The sequence below is a fragment of the Nothobranchius furzeri genome, chromosome 2 (genome assembly GCF_043380555.1).
Source record: "Nothobranchius furzeri strain GRZ-AD chromosome 2, NfurGRZ-RIMD1, whole genome shotgun sequence".
NCBI lineage: Eukaryota > Metazoa > Chordata > Actinopteri > Cyprinodontiformes > Nothobranchiidae > Nothobranchius > Nothobranchius furzeri.
Genome location: NC_091742.1, coordinates 99,674,684 through 99,693,748, shown reverse-complemented (window position 1 = coordinate 99,693,748; position 19,065 = coordinate 99,674,684). Strand labels below are relative to the sequence as shown.

At 42.2% G+C, this 19,065-nt stretch overlaps 1 protein-coding gene across 1 annotated transcript; it reads right to left on the bottom strand.

Annotated features, from left to right (window-relative positions):
• Positions 1 to 4,866: 4,866 nt before the first annotated feature.
• Positions 4,867 to 17,933, bottom strand: LOC107373272 (gastrula zinc finger protein XlCGF57.1-like). The gene is made up of 2 exons (XM_070548584.1): positions 15,952 to 17,933; positions 4,867 to 6,991 (listed from the first exon to the last, which is right to left on the bottom strand). Exon 2 carries the CDS (start codon positions 6,768 to 6,770, stop codon positions 5,289 to 5,291), a length of 1,482 nt encoding a protein of 493 aa, XP_070404685.1. The 5' UTR covers positions 6,771 to 6,991; positions 15,952 to 17,933; the 3' UTR covers positions 4,867 to 5,288.
• Positions 17,934 to 19,065: the final 1,132 nt, after the last annotated feature.

Sequence of the window (19,065 nt, the reverse complement as noted above, 5' to 3'; positions counted from 1 at the left end):
CAGATGTAAGTGAATGGCTCAATAACAGATTCAATTATAGCTTTTACAGTCACCATGTCCAGATCATCACAATCAGTGGATCTTTTGCTTCCCCAGTTTTTTACAATGTTTCTTATTTCTTGTTGATCTACTTTGTCAAGGAGAATACTATTGACATTTCTAGGTATTGTATTCATTGTATCGTGAATTATTGGTTTGCTTTCCACCAGACTCCTTCCTACATTTATAAAAAAATCATTGAATTCATTAGAAATTTCTTTAACTTCATAAATGTCTTTATTGTCCTTTACAAAGTAGTTTGGGAGTCTCGCATTTGTATTATCTCTGTTAATCACATTATTTATTATTCCCCATATAGTCTTGATGTTGTCTTTGTTCTTATTTAATAGCTCACCATAGTACTCTTTCTTCTGTTTCCTAATTATTGTTACTAATTTATTTTTATATTTTTTATATCTGTCTTCAGCTTCCTTTGTTTGTAACTTTAAGAATCTCATATACAGACTTTTTTTTTGGCACATGCATTTTTAATTCCATTAGTCATCCATGGTTGGTTGTCCCTTTTACCTGTTATTTTAATTAATTTACAACTACTGTTAAACGATTTCAGCAGTATTTTCATGAAGGATGTATATGCATTGTTCACATCACTGACATAGACTTCCGTCCAGTTCTGCATTTTAAGATCTTTATTTAGGTCCTCCAGGGCTTTAACTGATTTATTTCTTTTATAATTAATACAATTATGTTTTATGATATTTTTATTGTTATTGTGATATTTAGACACTACGAAAATAGGTAAATGATCACTAATATCTGTCATCAATATCCCAGTTTTAACAACGTCCTCCTTTCTATTAGTGAATATATGATCAATTATTGTTGCACTTTGGGTTGTGATCCTGGTAGGTTTGTTTATCAAAGGAACCAAACCTAAACTATATATCATATCAAAAAAATCACTTGATGTTCTAAGAGCCACAGGATGTTCTAAGTTAATGTTAAAGTCCCCACACATAAACAATGTTTTGTTTTTAATATGATCCACAAACTCATTTATTTTATCTGTAAATGACCTGATGCAAGAACCGGGTGCTCTATATACACAACTGATTATTATATTTTTTGATGTGTCATTGATAATTTCCACTGTTACCATTTCCATAACATTATCTTCCATCATAGTCATTTTCTTATCTAATTTACATTTTAAATCATTGTTAATGTACAGGGCAACACCACCACCCCTTTTATTTATTCTATTTACAAAATGAAGTTCATACCCTTCTATTTGTACTTCAGTCATCCTTTCATCATAAAGCCAAGTCTCAGTAATGGCAATGACTTTGAATTTACTTTTAAATTTACCTAAATAGTCCTTTATTGTTGACATCTTGGAAACTAAACTTCTACTGTTTATGTGTATGATTGATAATGAATCATTGTTAGTTAACCCACTATTTAGCTGATCTTCTGCATAATAATTACTATTTATATTTAACTCAAATAAACTTTCGTCTATTTTACTGTCAAGTTCATATATTTTCTCATGGGAATCCATTTATTCTTTATGAATTCATTTGTACTTCCATATCCATAGTTAAACTGTTTCCACTATCCACTAAGTTCTCCTCCTTAAGAGAAGAGTAGAAATCCAGCAGAGATCCTGAATCTCTGCTTTCAAGTGCCAAACCCTCTTCAGCACTTTCCCCAGGCTGAGCCATCTGACAGCTGTGTGGAGTCCTCCAAAAGAGCCATAAACTGTCTGTGATTCATTGCCCGTGCCCTGATGAAGTTTATTATTTTAGTAACAACATCAGTAACATGGTTGATTTTTAGCACTGACTTGCACAACACATGTTGGTGTATAATTCAATGCAAAAACACCAATTTTTGATCTGCATCGATTTCTATCACTTTGTCTTGCATGCGTTTCAAAAGTCCGACATTTTTCCCTGTAAGATTTGGACAACCGTCTGTTGTGACACCTGACAGTCTCTCCTATTTCAATCCCAGAGTGTCCATGCACGCATTTACCTCTGTAGAAACATCACTCCCTGTCGTTGTCCCATTCATCGACCGCATTGCTGCCAGCTCCTCTGTGAGGTTGAAGTCCGTTATCCCCCGGACCTTGGGCTTCCTGACAGGGTTGCGGAAGGCGCTTTAGAAATAAAGCTTTGATTGATTGTTATCCCTGGACAAATACGAGCAGCTGGGCTGTGTCCCGGACATCACAGCTCTCGTCTAATGAGAAAAAGTCAAAACTTGCCACTTCACGTTGCAGCTGAAGCTCCAGGTTCCCCACAATGTCCTCGGTCCTCCTGGTCACGGTTCGCCTGGACAGCGGGATTTGCTCAAATGCGCCTTTTTTTCAGGGCATATTAGTGCGGCAGAGTCCACCATGCACTCTTTGACAAACTCTCCCTCCGAAAACGGTTCGCTGTTTTTAGCTGTTTTGTGGGACATCACAAAGCTGGTCCTGGTTGCTGCATCCCTGGATGTGTGAAGCTTAGTAAAACAGCCTTGCTGCTTTTGCAACTTTGCTAGCAAAGCTTCGGATGTCCGTGCCCTCTCAGCATCAGACAAGTTCTTGTATTTTTCAGAGTGTTTCTTGTCGTAATGCCGACTCAAATTGTAGTCCTTAAACACGGCAATCTCCTCCCCGCAAACCAAACACACGGCTTTGCCTCCGACTTCAGTAAAAAAAATACTTAAAAGTCCAATTTTTGTTGAAAATCCTGCATTCGGCATCTTTTTTTTTTTTTTGCATGAGCGGACATTTCTGGGGCTATGTCAACCGCTGGCACTTGTTGCTATACGTATTGCGTCATTGTGCACGTAAAAAACAACTTCAAAATAAAAGCAATGCAGCCTTAGCCCATGCATGAGGTAAAATGAGAAAATACATTTATTTTGTAATTTCCAATTAACCTTACGCGGGCCGGTCAAAGTCAACCAAAGGGCCTTATGTGGCCCGCGGGCCGTAAAATGCCCAGGTCTGAGCTAGATGAACTCTGGAATCGGTGAGCAAATCTTATGCTGTTATTTCAAATAAGTTTGCACTATTTTACCTGAAAAACATTAAAAACAGTTCATTGTACATATTCTGGTTAATAACTGTTGCACAAAAGTCTGATTTTTGAGAAAACCAGATTTATACTTTTGCTAACTGTGAATCAGTTTCCAATTGTATTTGGATGTCAAACAATATGGATAATATAGGTATTAATTTTTGATCAGGTTTATTTGCATGACAGATAATTACATGAGTGGATTAATCTGGTGACTTTGCTGGCGAGCCTTCTCACTTTGCAAAACATCAGCATTTACGTTTAAACTCCAGAAACAGCGAACAACAAACTGAATAGTGAACAAAGACATTTAATAAAACACTTTAGTGGCAAACATTTCATTTTCAACCTTTTCTTCTCCAAAAACAAAACATTTAATAAAACTGCTGCCTTTCATTTTCAAGTGGTGCTCGCCGCAGAACCACAAAGGCGGAGCTGCACCATAAGGTGGAGCTGCACCAGAGTCAGCCCCGCCCATTCCAGAATCAGCCCCGCCCATTTCATCAGAGTCAGTCCAATTCCTTCCAGTTGTCAGACTTGATAGCATTCTGGAACCAAAGAGGGTGTTATAGCTAATATCATCTAAAATGCAAGATTGAGGACAGAGTTGAGAAGTTAATTGAACAGTTTTTGTAAAGGTTCCATATAATTAAAAATCTAACTTTTGGAACTTTTAATCAAGTTATATTGTCATTTCCTCATAAGAAACACACCAAAGCCATTTTTGGCCTCATTCATGCATTTTCCTCCCATCTCAGCTTCAATTTGGTCTCCTCCCCTGAAGTGGGTCTGGTCTTGGTTCTCAAATCTGGATATTCTGTGAATTTTCTGGCAAATTATTTCTGAAATGACTTCTACTGAGACACCGCCAATAAACCATACATCCTATCTGCAAAGACACACTGGATAGGAATTACGTGTAACGCCACTTACTTTTTATCAGATGTGGTGGGGTAGTGGCTATGGATGTAGATTGACATGTAGTTTTGCGCAGGTTCGCCTCCCAGTAGCAGAAATATTAGGTAGTTTACAACCCCTTTTCTTCATTTCTAGCCACACTTGCCAGTACTATGTTTACAACAATTTACTGGTATACCGTTTACAATATAATGACTAATGTGTTTTTTATTTATTTATTCGTTTATTTAGCCAGTGTGAGTCCATTTGTGAGCAGAGTTTCAACTAAAATGCTGTTTAGGAATGACCAAATTCAAAGAACTTGTAGAGACATAAATATTTTGCTGAAAATAAACAATACAACTAAAATATAAACAAATTAAATCTTTCAGCTGGCTAAATAGATAGACGCCGACCCCACCGAGAATCGAACCAGCATCAGCTGAGGGCAAAGCAAAATTTAACTGAGACAATCTTGCCACTGGACTACCACAGCACATTTGATAATCCACATGCTGTTGTATGACAGTTTTGTTAGAGCAGCTGTGGGCAGATAATCGCTAAAAAAAACCTTTTCATTTCGAGATATATTCAGGCTTTGTCATGTAGCAAGTTATATTTATCTTGTTTAATTGGAGCATAGAACATAGCATTAACATTTGTAAAGCAGTAACAGCCGTAATTCATGTGGGTCAGGTTAGTTTGCGATAAAGTTGAAAAACAAAAACGGAAGTCAGTGGGCTAGGCTGAGTTTGCGTGAATGGGCGGGGCTGACCCTGGTGCAGCTCCACCTTATGGTGCAGCTCCGCCTTTGTGGTTCTGCAGCGAGCACCCTCTCTTCATTTTAGTTAAAAGAGCTTCCAGATCAGTAGCACATTTCATTCAACACCCTCAGAAGTCCCAAAATATATATTTTATTTACGTTCATTAATTCTGTCCTGTGTGGACTCTCGTGTGAAAGTTTAAACTTCTCTTTTGAGCAAATCTTTGTCCACAGAGCTCACAAGAAAAAGGCTTCTGTCCTGTATGGACTCTAAAATGAGTGTTTAAATATGTCTTTCGACTAAACCTTTGTCCACAGAGATCACAAGCAAAAGGCTTCTGTCCTGTATGGACTCTCATGTGTGAGTCTAAATTTCCCTTTTGGGTAAATCTTTGTCCACAGAGCTCACAAGCAAAAGGCTTCTGTCCTGTGTGGACTCTCATGTGTGTGTCTAAATTTCCCTTTTGGGTAAATCTTTGTCCACAGAGCTCACAAGTAAAAGGCTTCTCCTCTGTGTGAACTCTCATGTGTCTGTCTAAACTTGACTTTACACTAAATCATTGTCCACAGAGATCACAAGCAAAAGGCTTCTGTCCTGTGTGGACTCTCATGTGACTGTTTAAACTAGACTTTACCCTACACCTTTGTCCACAGAGCTCACAAGCAAAAGGCTTCTGTCCAGTGTGAATTCTCATGTGTCTGTCTAACCTTGACTTTACACTAAATCTTTTTCCACAGAGATCACAAGCAAAAGGCTTCTGTCCTGTGTGGACTCTCATGTGTCTGTCTAATCTAGACTTTACCCTATACCTTTGTCCACAGAGCTCACAAGCAAAAGGCTTCTCCCCTGTGTGACCTCTCATGTGTCTGTCTAAACTTGACTTTACACTAAATCTTTGTCCACAGAGATCACAAGCAAAAGGCTTCTGTCCTGTGTGGACTCTCATGTGTGAGTCTAAATGTCCCTTTAGGGTAAATCTTTGTCCACAGAGCTCACAAGCAAAAGACTTCTGTCCTGTATGGACTCTCATGTGTTTGTCTAAATTTCCCTTTTGGGTAAACCTTTGTCCACAGAGCTCACAAGCAAAAGGCTTCTGTCCTGTATGGACTCTCATGTGTGTGTCTAAATTTCCCTTTTGGGTAAACCTTTGTCCACAGAGCTCACAAGCAAAAGGCTTCTGTCCTGTATGGACTCTCATGTGTCTGTTTAAATGTGACTTATGACTAAATCTTTGTCCACAGAGCTCACAAGTAAAAGGCTTCTCCCCTGTGTGAACTCTCATGTGACTGTTTAAACTAGACTTTACCCTACACCTTTGTCCACAGAGCTCACAAGCAAAAGGCTTCTGTCCAGTGTGAATTCTCATGTGACTGTTTAAATTTGATATGGAGCTGAAACTTTTTCCACAGTTGTCACAACTAAATGATTTTAGTTTTGTCTGAACTTTCCTGCTAGAGTCTACATTTTGCTTCACTCTAACACGTTTCTTATCAACACAACAGCTTGAAGACTTCAGTCCTGAATGACTTGTCACTCTCATGTGTTTCTGGAGAGACCGCTCATGGAGAAACTGTTCACCACACTCTGGGCAGCTGAAAGATTTGACAGCCTTAACATGTGAATTAGAAGACCTGCTCTCCTTCCAGTCTTTGTTATGATCTTTGGTGTTTGGCTCAGAATCTGACAAGAGTTTCAGCTGACAGTCAGAATTGTTGCCATCCTGGTCATCATCTTCATCATTGCTGACTTCAGTCTCTGAAGAGTTAGAATCATATTCATAAAGATTTAGATCTGGATTCCTGGTAGTTTCTGCTCCTCCACAGTCCTCTCTACCACTTTCTGCTTTCATCTGGTCAGTGGTGCTGCTGGTTGGAAGATCTCTGTCTTTAGGTTGGTTCTGATCAAACTGTGACAACAGAACTTCTCTTCCTTCTTCCTTAACCTGATGAGAAACTGCAGAGAATGAAATGTTGGTGGCATCAGCTTTAATCTCATCAAGCTGCTCCTCCTCTTCCTGCTTCATGTTGAGGGGCTCCATGTCCTTCTGGTTCAAAGGAGGCCTCAGTTCTTCAGGAGCTCTTCCTTCTTCCTTAAACTGACACAAAACTACAGAGAATGAATTATCACAGTTTAAAATGAATTTGAATATAACAAAACTTTAAAATGTATTTTACTTTGAAAAACCAGTGCTGCTGTTTTTCCCCGTGTGCGAAGGAGCCGGCTTCTGTGCGGTGCGCTGCTCTCACGAGTTAAAGAAAACTACAGGGAGAGAAAAGGTGGAAGAAAGGAACCTTACGTTAGAAGAAGGCATTTTTAGTTCAGACCTGTGAAAACCAGCTTCATGCTAACGCACGCTGCTACATGTGAACAGTAACGTAGTCAATGTGGTCTGTCGTTAATGCGTAATTCCAGATCGGTAACAGCGTACAGCTTCATGTCGGGTCATGTTCCCACCGAGACTCATTTCTGCTCGCATTTTCAGAAGAAGAGGAAGGAAGCCGAGGAAGATGTTGAGGTAACGTTAGATGAAGATGCTCATTGTTCTTTATCGTGACCCAGTTCCCTCTGAGTGATCTGTACCGTGATACGTGTGATATTCCCAACGTTCCTATTGGTGACTGAAGGGAATCTAACATGTGGCTAATATATTAGACAAGTAGGCTGAAGTGGAGGAGGTGAGTGAAGGAGAGACAAGTGGAGAGGCAGAGCAAGGAGCAGCATGATGATGGAGAGAGCAGCAGGGAAGCAGAGAATCTGGCTGGGACCCAAAATGTTCCTCCCATGGCTGTAGCACAACAGTCAAGCATTACAATTTATGTCAAGTTAAATAAATATTTTATTTAATTTTAATTAAACATGAGCTGTTTTACACACTCCTGCATTAATGTTCACCAAAAACACACAGTCTCATGTCTCAGAACGACCGTCTCCATACGTCTCTACCACCCTGCATTTAGGGGCGTGGTCCTGGTCAACACCATCTCCTGAACTCCAAACTGAAGGTCAGAATGGGAAAGAAAGGTGATTTAAGCTAATCTGAGCGTGGCATGGTTGTTGGTGCCAGACGGGCCGGTCTGAGTAATTCACAATCTGCTCAGTTACTGGGATTTTCACCCACAACCACTTCTAGGGTTTACAAAGAATGGTGTGAAAAGGGAAAAACATCCAGTATGCGGCAGTCCTGTGGGCCAAATGCCTTGTTGATGCTAGCGGTCAGAGGAGAATGGGCCGACTGATTCAAGCTGATAGAAGAGCAACTGATAGAGACTACTCCCTGGTTTAATGACAGCCTTCGCAGCCTGAAGCGCCAATGCAGAAACATTTGAGCGTTTGTGGAAGAAAACCCATCTCCACGTCCATCTGCTGCACCTAAAGGATCTTCTGACATCCTTTAAAGCCGGGCGTACACTGTGCGACTTTTTCACTCGTAGCGTTCAGCTTCAGCTCAAACTGTACGACTTCCTCGCAGAACAGATCTCACGAGTCCTGTGCTCACACTGTACGTCTGGTAGCAACACGTCGGCCCTAAAATATGCTAAAAATAGCAGTTTTTACTCAACACGTCAGACTTTTTTGTCTTGTCTTGCCTGTTGTCCTTCGGGAGTGCTGCAGGAGGACACACAGCGATTTATGGGGGTTGGATGAGTAAAACGAAATAAAGAAAGTAAATCTGTGTTTTGTGATCAGTTTAATTTGACACGAACACGACAAACACGCTTTCTTGACAATCTCTGTGAGTAAAAAAACGTGTAGAAATAAAAACGAACAGCGTGTGTTATTAGGGAAATAGCGAGCGACCGGCGTTGATGCAGGATTGCGCGCGCATGCGCCGTGAGCGGTTCTGATACTTTTTTGGGTCGCAGCTGCTCGCAGCGCCGCTTCAACAGTGCGATACCCTCACGAGGGACGAGCGAAATATTAAACACACCAGAAGTCCCTGCGACCTCACGACTGCTGATCGGCGGCTGGTCACGTGGTGTTAATCACCTCTCGTAACCCCCGGTACACGACACGACGCTCGGCACAAAACTCGCCTCGATGTCGTGGATTCTCGCACGACTGGAAAATCGGCTCAAAAAAGTGAAAAAGTCGCACAGTGTACGCCCGGCTTTACTCTGCAGTCAGAGACGCTAGGGTTTCCTATTTCTCCAACCTGGTGTCCCAGAGCAAAGGGAACCCCAAGGTGCTGTTTAACACCATCAGCAGCACCGTCTCTCCTGCCTCTCCTACAGCCTCCATCCACTCTGTTGCAGACTGTGAGAACTTTCTGTCTTTCTTTGTGGACAAAGTCAATAAGGTTAGATCTAGCATCTCTCCTTCAGCCTCCACCACCTCCCTTACCCATGGTGTCCAGTGTTTCCCCTAGGAATTTTTCCAGCTGTGGCGGTGGGGCCGGTGGGGGGGTGGGGGGGGCCTTGGGGAGAAATTATGACACGTCTCTAAATAAAGTAAAAGTTTCCAGTGCAGAGTGGAGACAACCCATAGAAGCACTGATTTGATCTCATTTCAGAGAAAAATAGAACAGGTCAGATGCACCTAATGAATAAAATTACTAACAAACTCAGGAATCTTTCTTTGCTTCACTGTTCTGGTGCTGAGAATATCACTCATGCGGATCAAAGGAGATACACAGATGAATGCACCTCTTATTTATTATATGGAAACTACATTTACTGCAGCTGGCAGAGGCAGAGATTGTTTCTATTGATACACGGATTTACAGAATCATTTTAAATGTTAATAGGGGAAGACTGCTAGCCTGGAAAGCCAGACTAAATAAATGTATTATTTAGTCTGGCCACGCTCCATTGACGGCTCTCGGTTGTGGGGCGGGTTCTACCGTTGTCTTTCAAATGATCTCCGCATTCCACTGGACAATGAATGTGACATACTCTTGTTTCACTCTGTTGCATCATCCCACCCACCAGGCATATAGAGTGCCCTGATTGGCCCACAAAGCGGATAAAGCTCTGATTTGTTCACTAAGCAGATAGAGCACTATGATTGGCCCACCATTATGGACCAATCACAGCTCTTTATGTGTTTGAAACCCCTCTAGAGAGCTGTGATTGGCTAGCCAGAGTCCTGGTAGGAGCTGCGGAGGCTCTAATGGAGCGTGCCTAGACCAAACTTTGCAAAGCAAGAATTTGGTCTAGTTCACTAAGCTAGAAGACTGCAGGAGGGAGCGGTAAAATACAGGGGGTCCCCAGCAAAAACAAGAAACTTTACGAGTCTGATGAAACCCGCTGGTTTTCCATCAGGCAGTCACGGGGCAGCTCCATCGACCCAGTGGCTGTGCTGGGTCAATGTTATCGAGCTCAGTCCGGCTCGGCAGAGGGTGAACGAGCCGAGGCGGCGTCGTGCTCTGCTTAAGAAGCGGTGTTATTTTCCCGCTTCAGAAGAGCGTCCAACGTGTTTTTACGCTTTCTCCGGGACATGTCACGTCGCTAAGTTGTTAGCGCCGCGCGCTAACACGTCAATAGTGCAGCGTAGCCTGCTGGAGGTTTTAAGGGTTCCGATGAAAACACCCGACCTCTCAGGCTGCTCACACATCGATCTTAAGTTGTCGCTGTTGCGCTCACGCCGTAATACAGTATTAGATGCGGTTAAAGTCAGACATGAAAAAATAAATAAATTTTACATGAATTTTTTTTTTAATTATATTTTTATTGAAAAAAGAAAACAACACTACTTGCAATTACCAAAATACAATTAACCTTTCTTCATTTTTTCTAGGTGAATAACAACAATCAGACAGAACAACAACAACAACAAAAAAAAAGGGGGGACAAGACAATTAGACAAAAAAAAAAACATACCAAACCCCCCCACCCCCCCGTCCCCGTCCCACACAGATCAACACAACCGTCAAACATATTACCGGAATATAACAATAACAGAAGTACAATTAAACAGGTAATACCTCTAAACTAGTAAAATAAGAGATAAAGGGTTGCCACTTATGAAAAAAACTCAGCGTATATTTAATTTTTTCAAGTTTTAAAAAAAACATGACATCTTTAAGCCACTGGGAAACAGTAGGACACTTAGCAGACTTCCAATGTAACAATATCAAACGTCTCGCTAATAGGGATGTGAAGGCAATGATATCCTTTTGTGTGGAGTCCAGTATAAGTGAGCGGTCAGGAATCCCGAATACCGCAATCAGAGGACAAGGATGAAGAGTTACCCCAAGAACAGTTGACATAATAGCAAAATACCCTGTCCAGAAACGTTGTAGCTCAGGACACAAAAAAAACATGTGGCTAAGGTGACAAGGAGAACCCTGGCATTTATCACATTTATTTTCCACTTCCGGATACAGTTCAGAAAGTCTAGACTTAGAGAAATGCACCCTATGAATGACCTTAAATTGGATAAGTCCAAGACGAGCGCAGGAGGTGGAAGATCGTACCCTTGCTATAGCCTGTTCCCAAGACTCCTCATGTATTCCAATTCCTAGTTCTCCTTCCCATATACCCCTAAGCTTAACCTTAGAGTGGTTAGTAAGAGACAGAATAGCATCATAAAGTTTCGAAATGGTTCCTCTGTGATGAGGAATAAAATTTAACATAGTTTCCCACCGCTGTTCTGGAGGTAAAAAGGGGAAATTCGGGAAACACTTGGCAACAAAATTTCGAATTTGAAAATAGCGAAACAAATGGGTAATAGGGAGATTATAACGAGAAGACAAATTGGGAAAACTATCGAACACACCATCCACATATAAATGTTTAAACTGTCCTATACCCTTGTCACACCACACTGAGAATGTCGTGTCCAAAAGTGAAGGGGGAAACAAATGATTGCTGGTTAGAGGACCCGAAGAGGATGGCATTACAAAATTATTGTGTCGTCTAAACTGAAACCAGATTTTGAGTGTGTTAAGAACCACCGGATTATCAGTATACAAAGAGGGTTTTACGGGTAAAGAGGAATAGAGCAAAGCTGGTAAAGAGGAGCCCTTACATGATAATAGCTCCAATTTACACCACGAGGAACCAGAAGATTTTAGCCAGTAGCAGAGTTTTTGAATGTGAGCGGCCCAGTAATAAGCTAGAAAATTAGGTAATGCAAGTCCTCCACTAAATCTGCATTGCTGCAGCAACGTTTTAGAAACCCTAGGCGGCTTCCCTCCCCAAATAAAAGAACCAATAATCTTGTCCAGTGAAGCAAAGAAATGTTTAGGCAAAAATAAGGGAATTGAGTGAAATAAAAATAAAAATTTTGGTAGGATATTCATTTTAACGACATTAATCTTACCGATTAAAGAAAGCGGGAGATTACCCCATCTTTGAATATCAGATGTGATCCTAGATAAAAGAGGAGACAAATTTGCTGATTTAAGGCCAGATAGAGAGCGAGTCACGTTAACCCCTAAGTACTTAAACCCAGAGGGACTAAGACGAAAGGGTAGATCGGACTGTTGGAGTTGACGTGCTGCCGTATTAACAGGAAAACACTCACTTTTCCCTAAATTTAATTTATAACCTGAAAACAAGCTGAAGTTCTCCAGAATACTTAAAACAGCAGGAATGGAGCGAGCAGGGTCAGTCATATATAATAACAAGTCATCCGCATACAATGATACTTTATGTGTAATTCCATTACGGGGGATTCCCTTGAATACAGAAGAAGATCTTAATGTAATGGACAGCGGCTCGATGGCAATGGCAAAGAGTAAAGGTGACAAAGGGCAACCTTGACGGCAACCACGACCCAGCGCAAAATAATCAGAATAAACATCATTAGTGTGAACACTGGCTTTAGGGGATGAATAAAGAAGCTGAATCCAAGAAGTGAATTTATCACCAAAACCAAATTTCTTCAAAACTGCAAAATAAATTTTACATGAATAAGTGATGCTTAGCCTGGTGGGGGGAGGAGAACCTGTCAAGATCGTCAACACTCGTTTATCTCAATGCTGCTGAAACATGTAAACCACAAAGCATTATATCCACTGCTACCTTTCTAATTTTAAACTCAGTAACTTATGCTGTAACTGCACCTTGCCCTGCCTGCTCCTCCTTGCTGCCTGCCGGCTGAGATCACAAGCGACAACATGGTAGTTCCCGCTACTTCTTCGGGAAACAGCACAAAAAATAAAAACTTGGGATCTTGTAGGCGTGGCAGTGGGAATCCAGCCATGGCGGGCCGCCACGGCTACGCCTATGTAAGGGAAACCCTGGTGTCCCACAAGGTTCTGTGCTGGGGCCTCTGCTCTTCCTCCTCTATCTGCTTCCTCTTCAGCACATCCTGAGCTCCTTCAAAGGAATCTCTTACCATCTTTATGCAGATGACATCCAACTGTACATCTCCTTTAAGCCCCATGAGATGTCTAAGCTGCAGCTGTTACACACCTGCTTAGACTCTATCAAAACCTGGATGGTGGAAGCTTTCTTCAGCTGAATGAAGATAAGACTAAGATCCTCATCTGTGCCCCAGACAAGCTGGTTCCCAAAGTCAGAGACTCTATTGGTCAGCTTGCTTCTCACACCAAACCTTCTGTCAGGAATCTTGGCGTGACCTTTGACCCAGCTCTCACCCTGGATTCTCATGCCAGTTCTCTTGTTCGCTCTTCCTTCTTCCATCTCAGGAACGTTGCTAAGCTGAGTCCCATTCTGTCCCGCTCTGAACTTGAGACAGTTCTCCACACCTTCATCTCCTCACGCTTAGACTACTGTAACTCTCTTTTCACGTGTCTGAGCAGAACCTCCCTGAACCGTCTACAGGTGGTTCAGAACGCCTGTGCTCGGCTTCTGACCAAGTCCTCCAAACACACCCACATCACCCCGCTTCTCCTCCAGCTTCACTGGCTGCCAGTCAACTTCAGGGTTCATTTCAAGATCCTGGTTCTGGTCTATAGGGCCTTACATGGACAAGCACCATCTTACATTGGTGATCTTCTTAGTCCCTACACCCCCAGCAGGTGTCTGAGGTCCAGTGATCAAAGCCTACTGGTTGTGCAGCACCAGGCTAAAGGTCAAAGGTGACAGATTGTCTGCTGCTGTGGCCCCGAGACTCTGAAACTCTCTCCCCCTGAGCCTGACATCAGTGGTCTCCTTTAAAAAGCAGCTGAAGACTCACTTGTTCAGGCTGGCTTTTGTATGACCTTCGTGATTTTTATCTTGAGAGGCGCTATAGAAATGATATTTTCTTCTTCTTCTTCCCCGTCCAACAGGGAGGACAATGACCTTCCTCAGACCACGCTGGTCTGCGTTATCAGTTATACTCCCATGGGAAACAGCATGTTGACTGAATGCACCTGGTTTTGTTTGAGGGAGTTGTGGTATTGTTTTTACTCCCTACGTTAAACAGCTTTCCACCTGAATCTCTACGGAGCAGTTTAGGAGTGTGATGTGATGTGTTGTGTGTGCTTGCTAATAAAAACCCTCAGAGAACGGATGTTCCCTGAGAGATCCTGTGAACGATGCTTGGGTGTGTATTCATTTCGTCTCTCTTTTTCTTCCCCGTGTCCTGTCTGGCTGTGAAGCAAACAGAACTGATGTCTGAATGCTGGTAACAAGCCTTACAGATTTACTCTCAGGTGGAGCATCAAAGCGTCTGCTTTTAATGTCACGCCTGATACTTAAAACTTTATTGTTACTGTTGTTGAATGCTTTGTAATTCCGACCAGACACGGAGTCAGAGGTGAAAGAGAAAGGAAAAGACAAGAGGCGGGGAGATGGGGGGAAGGGGGTGGGAGGTTCCACAAAAATAAACAATAATGAACTAGAGTCTGCTTCTAGACCTGCAGAAAGAGAAAAGATTTAAAAAAAAAAAGGGACACCCTGAACAATACATCAGGAGCAAGCTATCACTGCGTCAACCTGATGATGAAATATAAAATCAACATTGTTTAACTGAACAATCACACGATAATAAATCACAGTGCATTTAGTGGCAACGACAGCCTTAAGACCTGTGTTGAACGTGCCCAAGCCCATACTTTTGAGAGCACCTGTGTGTGTACACGCACTTGTTTATGTAAGGTTTCTCTATAGGAGCGTCCAATAGAGAGTGTGAGGGACCACAGATGTGTAGGAGACGGGGGGGGTCGCTGTCCTGAGCCCATAACCCGCTCCGGCTGCTTCTGTCACGTTCAGCCAACCATCGGACACGCCACTCGTCACGGATGAAGCTGAACGTTCAGCTCTCCCGTCAGTAAAACAAGCAGTAAGTGTAGCAACTCAGTGTTGTCCACATATATAATATCTGCAACAATGATTCAAGTGGTTTCACTGTGTTAAGCATCAGTCTAATGTGCTCTGTTATGCTCTGTTATGTTATGCATCTGTGTAAATATGTAGATAAGAATGTGTGTGTATATACATGTATGCTTTTATACTGAAAAGTACCTGTAGAGGAAGTTAAACTTTGACCCCATAAAGTGACCAATAAAAGGGAGCATTGGTGTTTAGTGGCTGCAATCAGTGTGTGCTACCACCAGTGAAGGCCCGTGAAACAGACGCTCTATATATGGATTTATTTCCTCCTTTTTAATCCTGGAGATTCATTTTGGAGTCTTGGACCAACCGCTGGGTAAACGAAACTCTGCTAACACACTGAACATCCTAATCATCTATGAAGCACACGACAGCTCTGGATGCTAAAATTCTCCTAAATCATTCATCACTGAATAAATCTGATCACACGATAGCTTACAGATAACTTCTGCTGACACAAATGTGAGCTCTCTCCCTCTCGGTTACCATGGAGACGCATTTGCTGCACACGCACCACCGGTTCTGTCCTGCTCTCGCTTCATCCCGCCCTTCGTGCTCTTCATGTTGATGCTCATGTTGTGACACATGGTCAGTGATGTCATCATTAATGTTTCGCTCTGGTTCAAAGTGAAAAGGCTGAACAGATGACGTGTTGATGTCGCTCAACAGTCACTACAGGGTCCCAAAGCCGCCGGTGCAACCGAGGTACAACCATATGACGTCACTACCCAGAGTGCAGTGCGACGCTAACAACAATGGCGACCTACGAGTTAAACCATTTTTACTAATTTTATAAAGATTAAGACATCAAGAAGGTTTTTACACCATTTTAATATAACTGATACTAACATTTATCTTTTAAGAAGCACAGAGTTTTGTAACCTGGGTTCCTTTTAAAATGACAACTTTTGTCGCCAATGGCAGTGAATGAGTTAATGATGATGAGGGTGGCTCCTAGAGGCTGAGGTGTAGGGCTAAAGTGTCATCACTCACTTTGGTCTGGTCCAGACGCCGTCTCTTTACTGGTGCTCCTCAGTAGGTGACGTGAAGCTCCAACATCTGAGCGTTCTGTGTTCCTCAGAGGAGAAGAAAAGTAACATTAGCACTGCCTACATTATTTTTACTAGCATCTCAAGGCCTTGGAGAAGCAGATCTTCACTTACCTAAACATCAGACCAGTTTGTCCCAGCTGAGCTCATCAGGGCGTTAGCCTGACAGCCTGTCAGTGAAACACGGCTCCAGCCTTCTGGATGTGGACTCTAAAAAGCAAAGGAGCCTTTTTACTGTTGTTTTCATTATTTTACAGCTGATTTGATCAGATTTCTGACGCTCATGCAGACGAGTGTTGGTGAGAGTTAAAGCTTTAATGTATTTTCCTGTCTTAAATGTTCTTTTTAAGTAATCATGTGTTAAAGTAAGTCTCAGGGCGTTGTCCTTTCAGCCCTGCTCTGGTATGCTGATAAGACATGTAATTTGTCTCTGTGGGGGTTGGTGGAATAATCTGCCCGGCAACAGGAACCCATAGTTTCTGAGTGACTCAGCAGTTTTTGGCTGACCAGCAAGCAACTCCATAAAATGGATCCTTCCCCTTAGGGAAGACCCAGCCTGAGAACAGCTCTGTTATCAAACACACTTCATGCTGATGTTACTGGACTCTTTGCTGCTTTCAAACGTGAACGTGACTCCGCTCGGTGTCGTTAATCATTTTTACCGGGCTGACTCCGACACGTGCCGGTGAACCAACCCACCTTCATGTCGCTAGTGTTAGCCCCAGGCTCCGGTTAGCTTCCAGCTAAAAGGCTACAGCACTCTCCTCCCAGTCCCACCCTGCTAAAGAGGGCCTGGAAAAGTTCCCCCACACATCAAAGTGATTTTTCATTTATGAGCTTTATAACCTTGTTAATCAGGATAGTTGATTTGCTGCTGCACATAAACTGTCAGTCAGAAGCTCTGCTAGCCGCTTATCTTAGAGGAGCTAGTTCACGTTGTTAGCTTGTTATCAGAATCATAGTTGCAGTTTCATCATCTGAGCTGCTTTTTAAATTCAAATTCAATTTTTATGTGTCACATACACATTCATACACAGTACAAAATGCAGTGAAATGCCTTACACAACTGCTCGTGACCTAAGAGTTGAAAATAAAAATAAACTGTACACCACGCATTAAAATGAAGGGTCAGTTTAACTGGGAAAGAGTAAAGTAAATTATATCTGAATTAAAGTTGAATAATAGAATAGCTTTACAACAAAATACACAATACAATACAAATTAGAATAAAAGCTAAATTTAGCTGGGAAGGAATAAGATAAAATATATATAAGTTGTAGTTGAGAATAAAGTAACTGTACAACAAAATACACAGTATGTAAATGTATAAGAATGTATGAAGAAATAAAAATATCTGTACAAAACAGCAGCTGAACAAGTATTAAATGGAAATGAAAAAAATATATAAATAATGATGAATAAGATCTAGGTAAACTTGTTCAATTTGGGGTTAAAAACAAACGTTTTCACATATTTTCCATGTGGTTTTTTGCCAGTTCCTCTTCTGAAAGGTAGACAATTGTTTTTCTCTTTCCCTCAGAAAATCTTAATATTCTCCTAGTTTGGCCCAGCACAGTTCACTTCCCAGTTACAGCAACAGCCTCATATCATAACCACATAAGTGGAGAACATGTTCAGTAGCAATGAGAGAATTTGCTGTTGCATTTAAGTGATGTTAACTATTATTTATCATTTAAACTTATTTTATGATGTTTTTATTTATTCTAAAAACCCTGGTAAGGGATGTTTTTCTGTATTTGGAGCATCAGAGAAAGTTTTATGGTGGAGGTGATGTTTTAAAGTCACTGAGAAACTGCATGCTAGCAGTTTGTTGTTTTGCTGCTAATACAGTAGCAGGTGCAGCTGCTAATACGGTAGCAGGTGTAGCTGCTAATACAGTAGCAGGTGCAGCTGCTAATACGGTAGCAGGTGCAACTGCTAATACGGTAGCAGGTGCAGCTGCTAATACAGTAGCGGGTGCAGCTGCTAATACAGTAGCGGGTGCAGCTGCTAATACAGTAGCGGGTGCAGCTGCTAATACAGTAGCGGGTGCAGCTGCTAATACAGTAGCGGGTGCAGCTGCTAGTACAGTATTAGGTGCAGCTGCTAATACATTAGCAGGCGCAGCTGCTAATACGGTAGCGGGTGCAGCTGCTAATACAGTAGCAGGTGCAGCTGCTAATACAGTAGCAGGTACAGCTGCTAATACAGTAGCAGGTGCAGCTGCTAGTACAGTATTAGGTGCAGCTGCTAATACATTAGCAGGCGCAGCTGCTAATACGGTAGCGGGTGCAGCTGCTAATACAGTAGCAGGTGCAGCTGCTAATACAGTAGCAGGTGCAGCTGCTAATACAGTAGCAGGTGCAGCTGCTAATACGGTAGCAGGTGCAGCTGCTAATACAGTAGCGGGTGCAGCTGCTAATACAGTAGCAGGTACAGCTGCTAATACAGTAGCGGGTGCAGCTGCTAATACAGTAGCGGGTGCAGCTGATAATACAGTAGCAGGTACAGCTGCTAATACAGTAGCAGGTGCAGCTGCTAATACAGTAGCAGGTGCAGCTGCTAATACAGTAGCGGGTGCAGCTGCTAATACAGTAGCAGGTGCAGCTGCTAATACAGTAGCGGGTGCAGCTGCTAATACGGTAGCAGGTGCAGCTGCTAATACAGTAGCGGGTGCAGCTGCTAATACAGTAGCAGGTACAGCTGCTAATACAGTAGCGGGTGCAGCTGCTAATACAGTAGCGGGTGCAGCTGATAATACAGTAGCAGGTACAGCTGCTAATACAGTAGCGGGTGCAGCTGCTAATACAGTAGCAGATGCAGCTGCTAATACAGTAGCAGATGCAGCTGCTAATACAGTAGCAGGTGCAGATGCATGTTTTTGCAATAAAAATGTTATGTTGTAATGGAATTCATGCATTAGTTTTTGTTTGCTTTGAACCCAGAGCAGACGTCACACGCCAGACGACATCAACACTGCATACTTTAGTATTTGTTCATTTATCGTGAGTAATATCGATATCGCAATATTAAGCACTGTTATCGAATATCGCAGGTT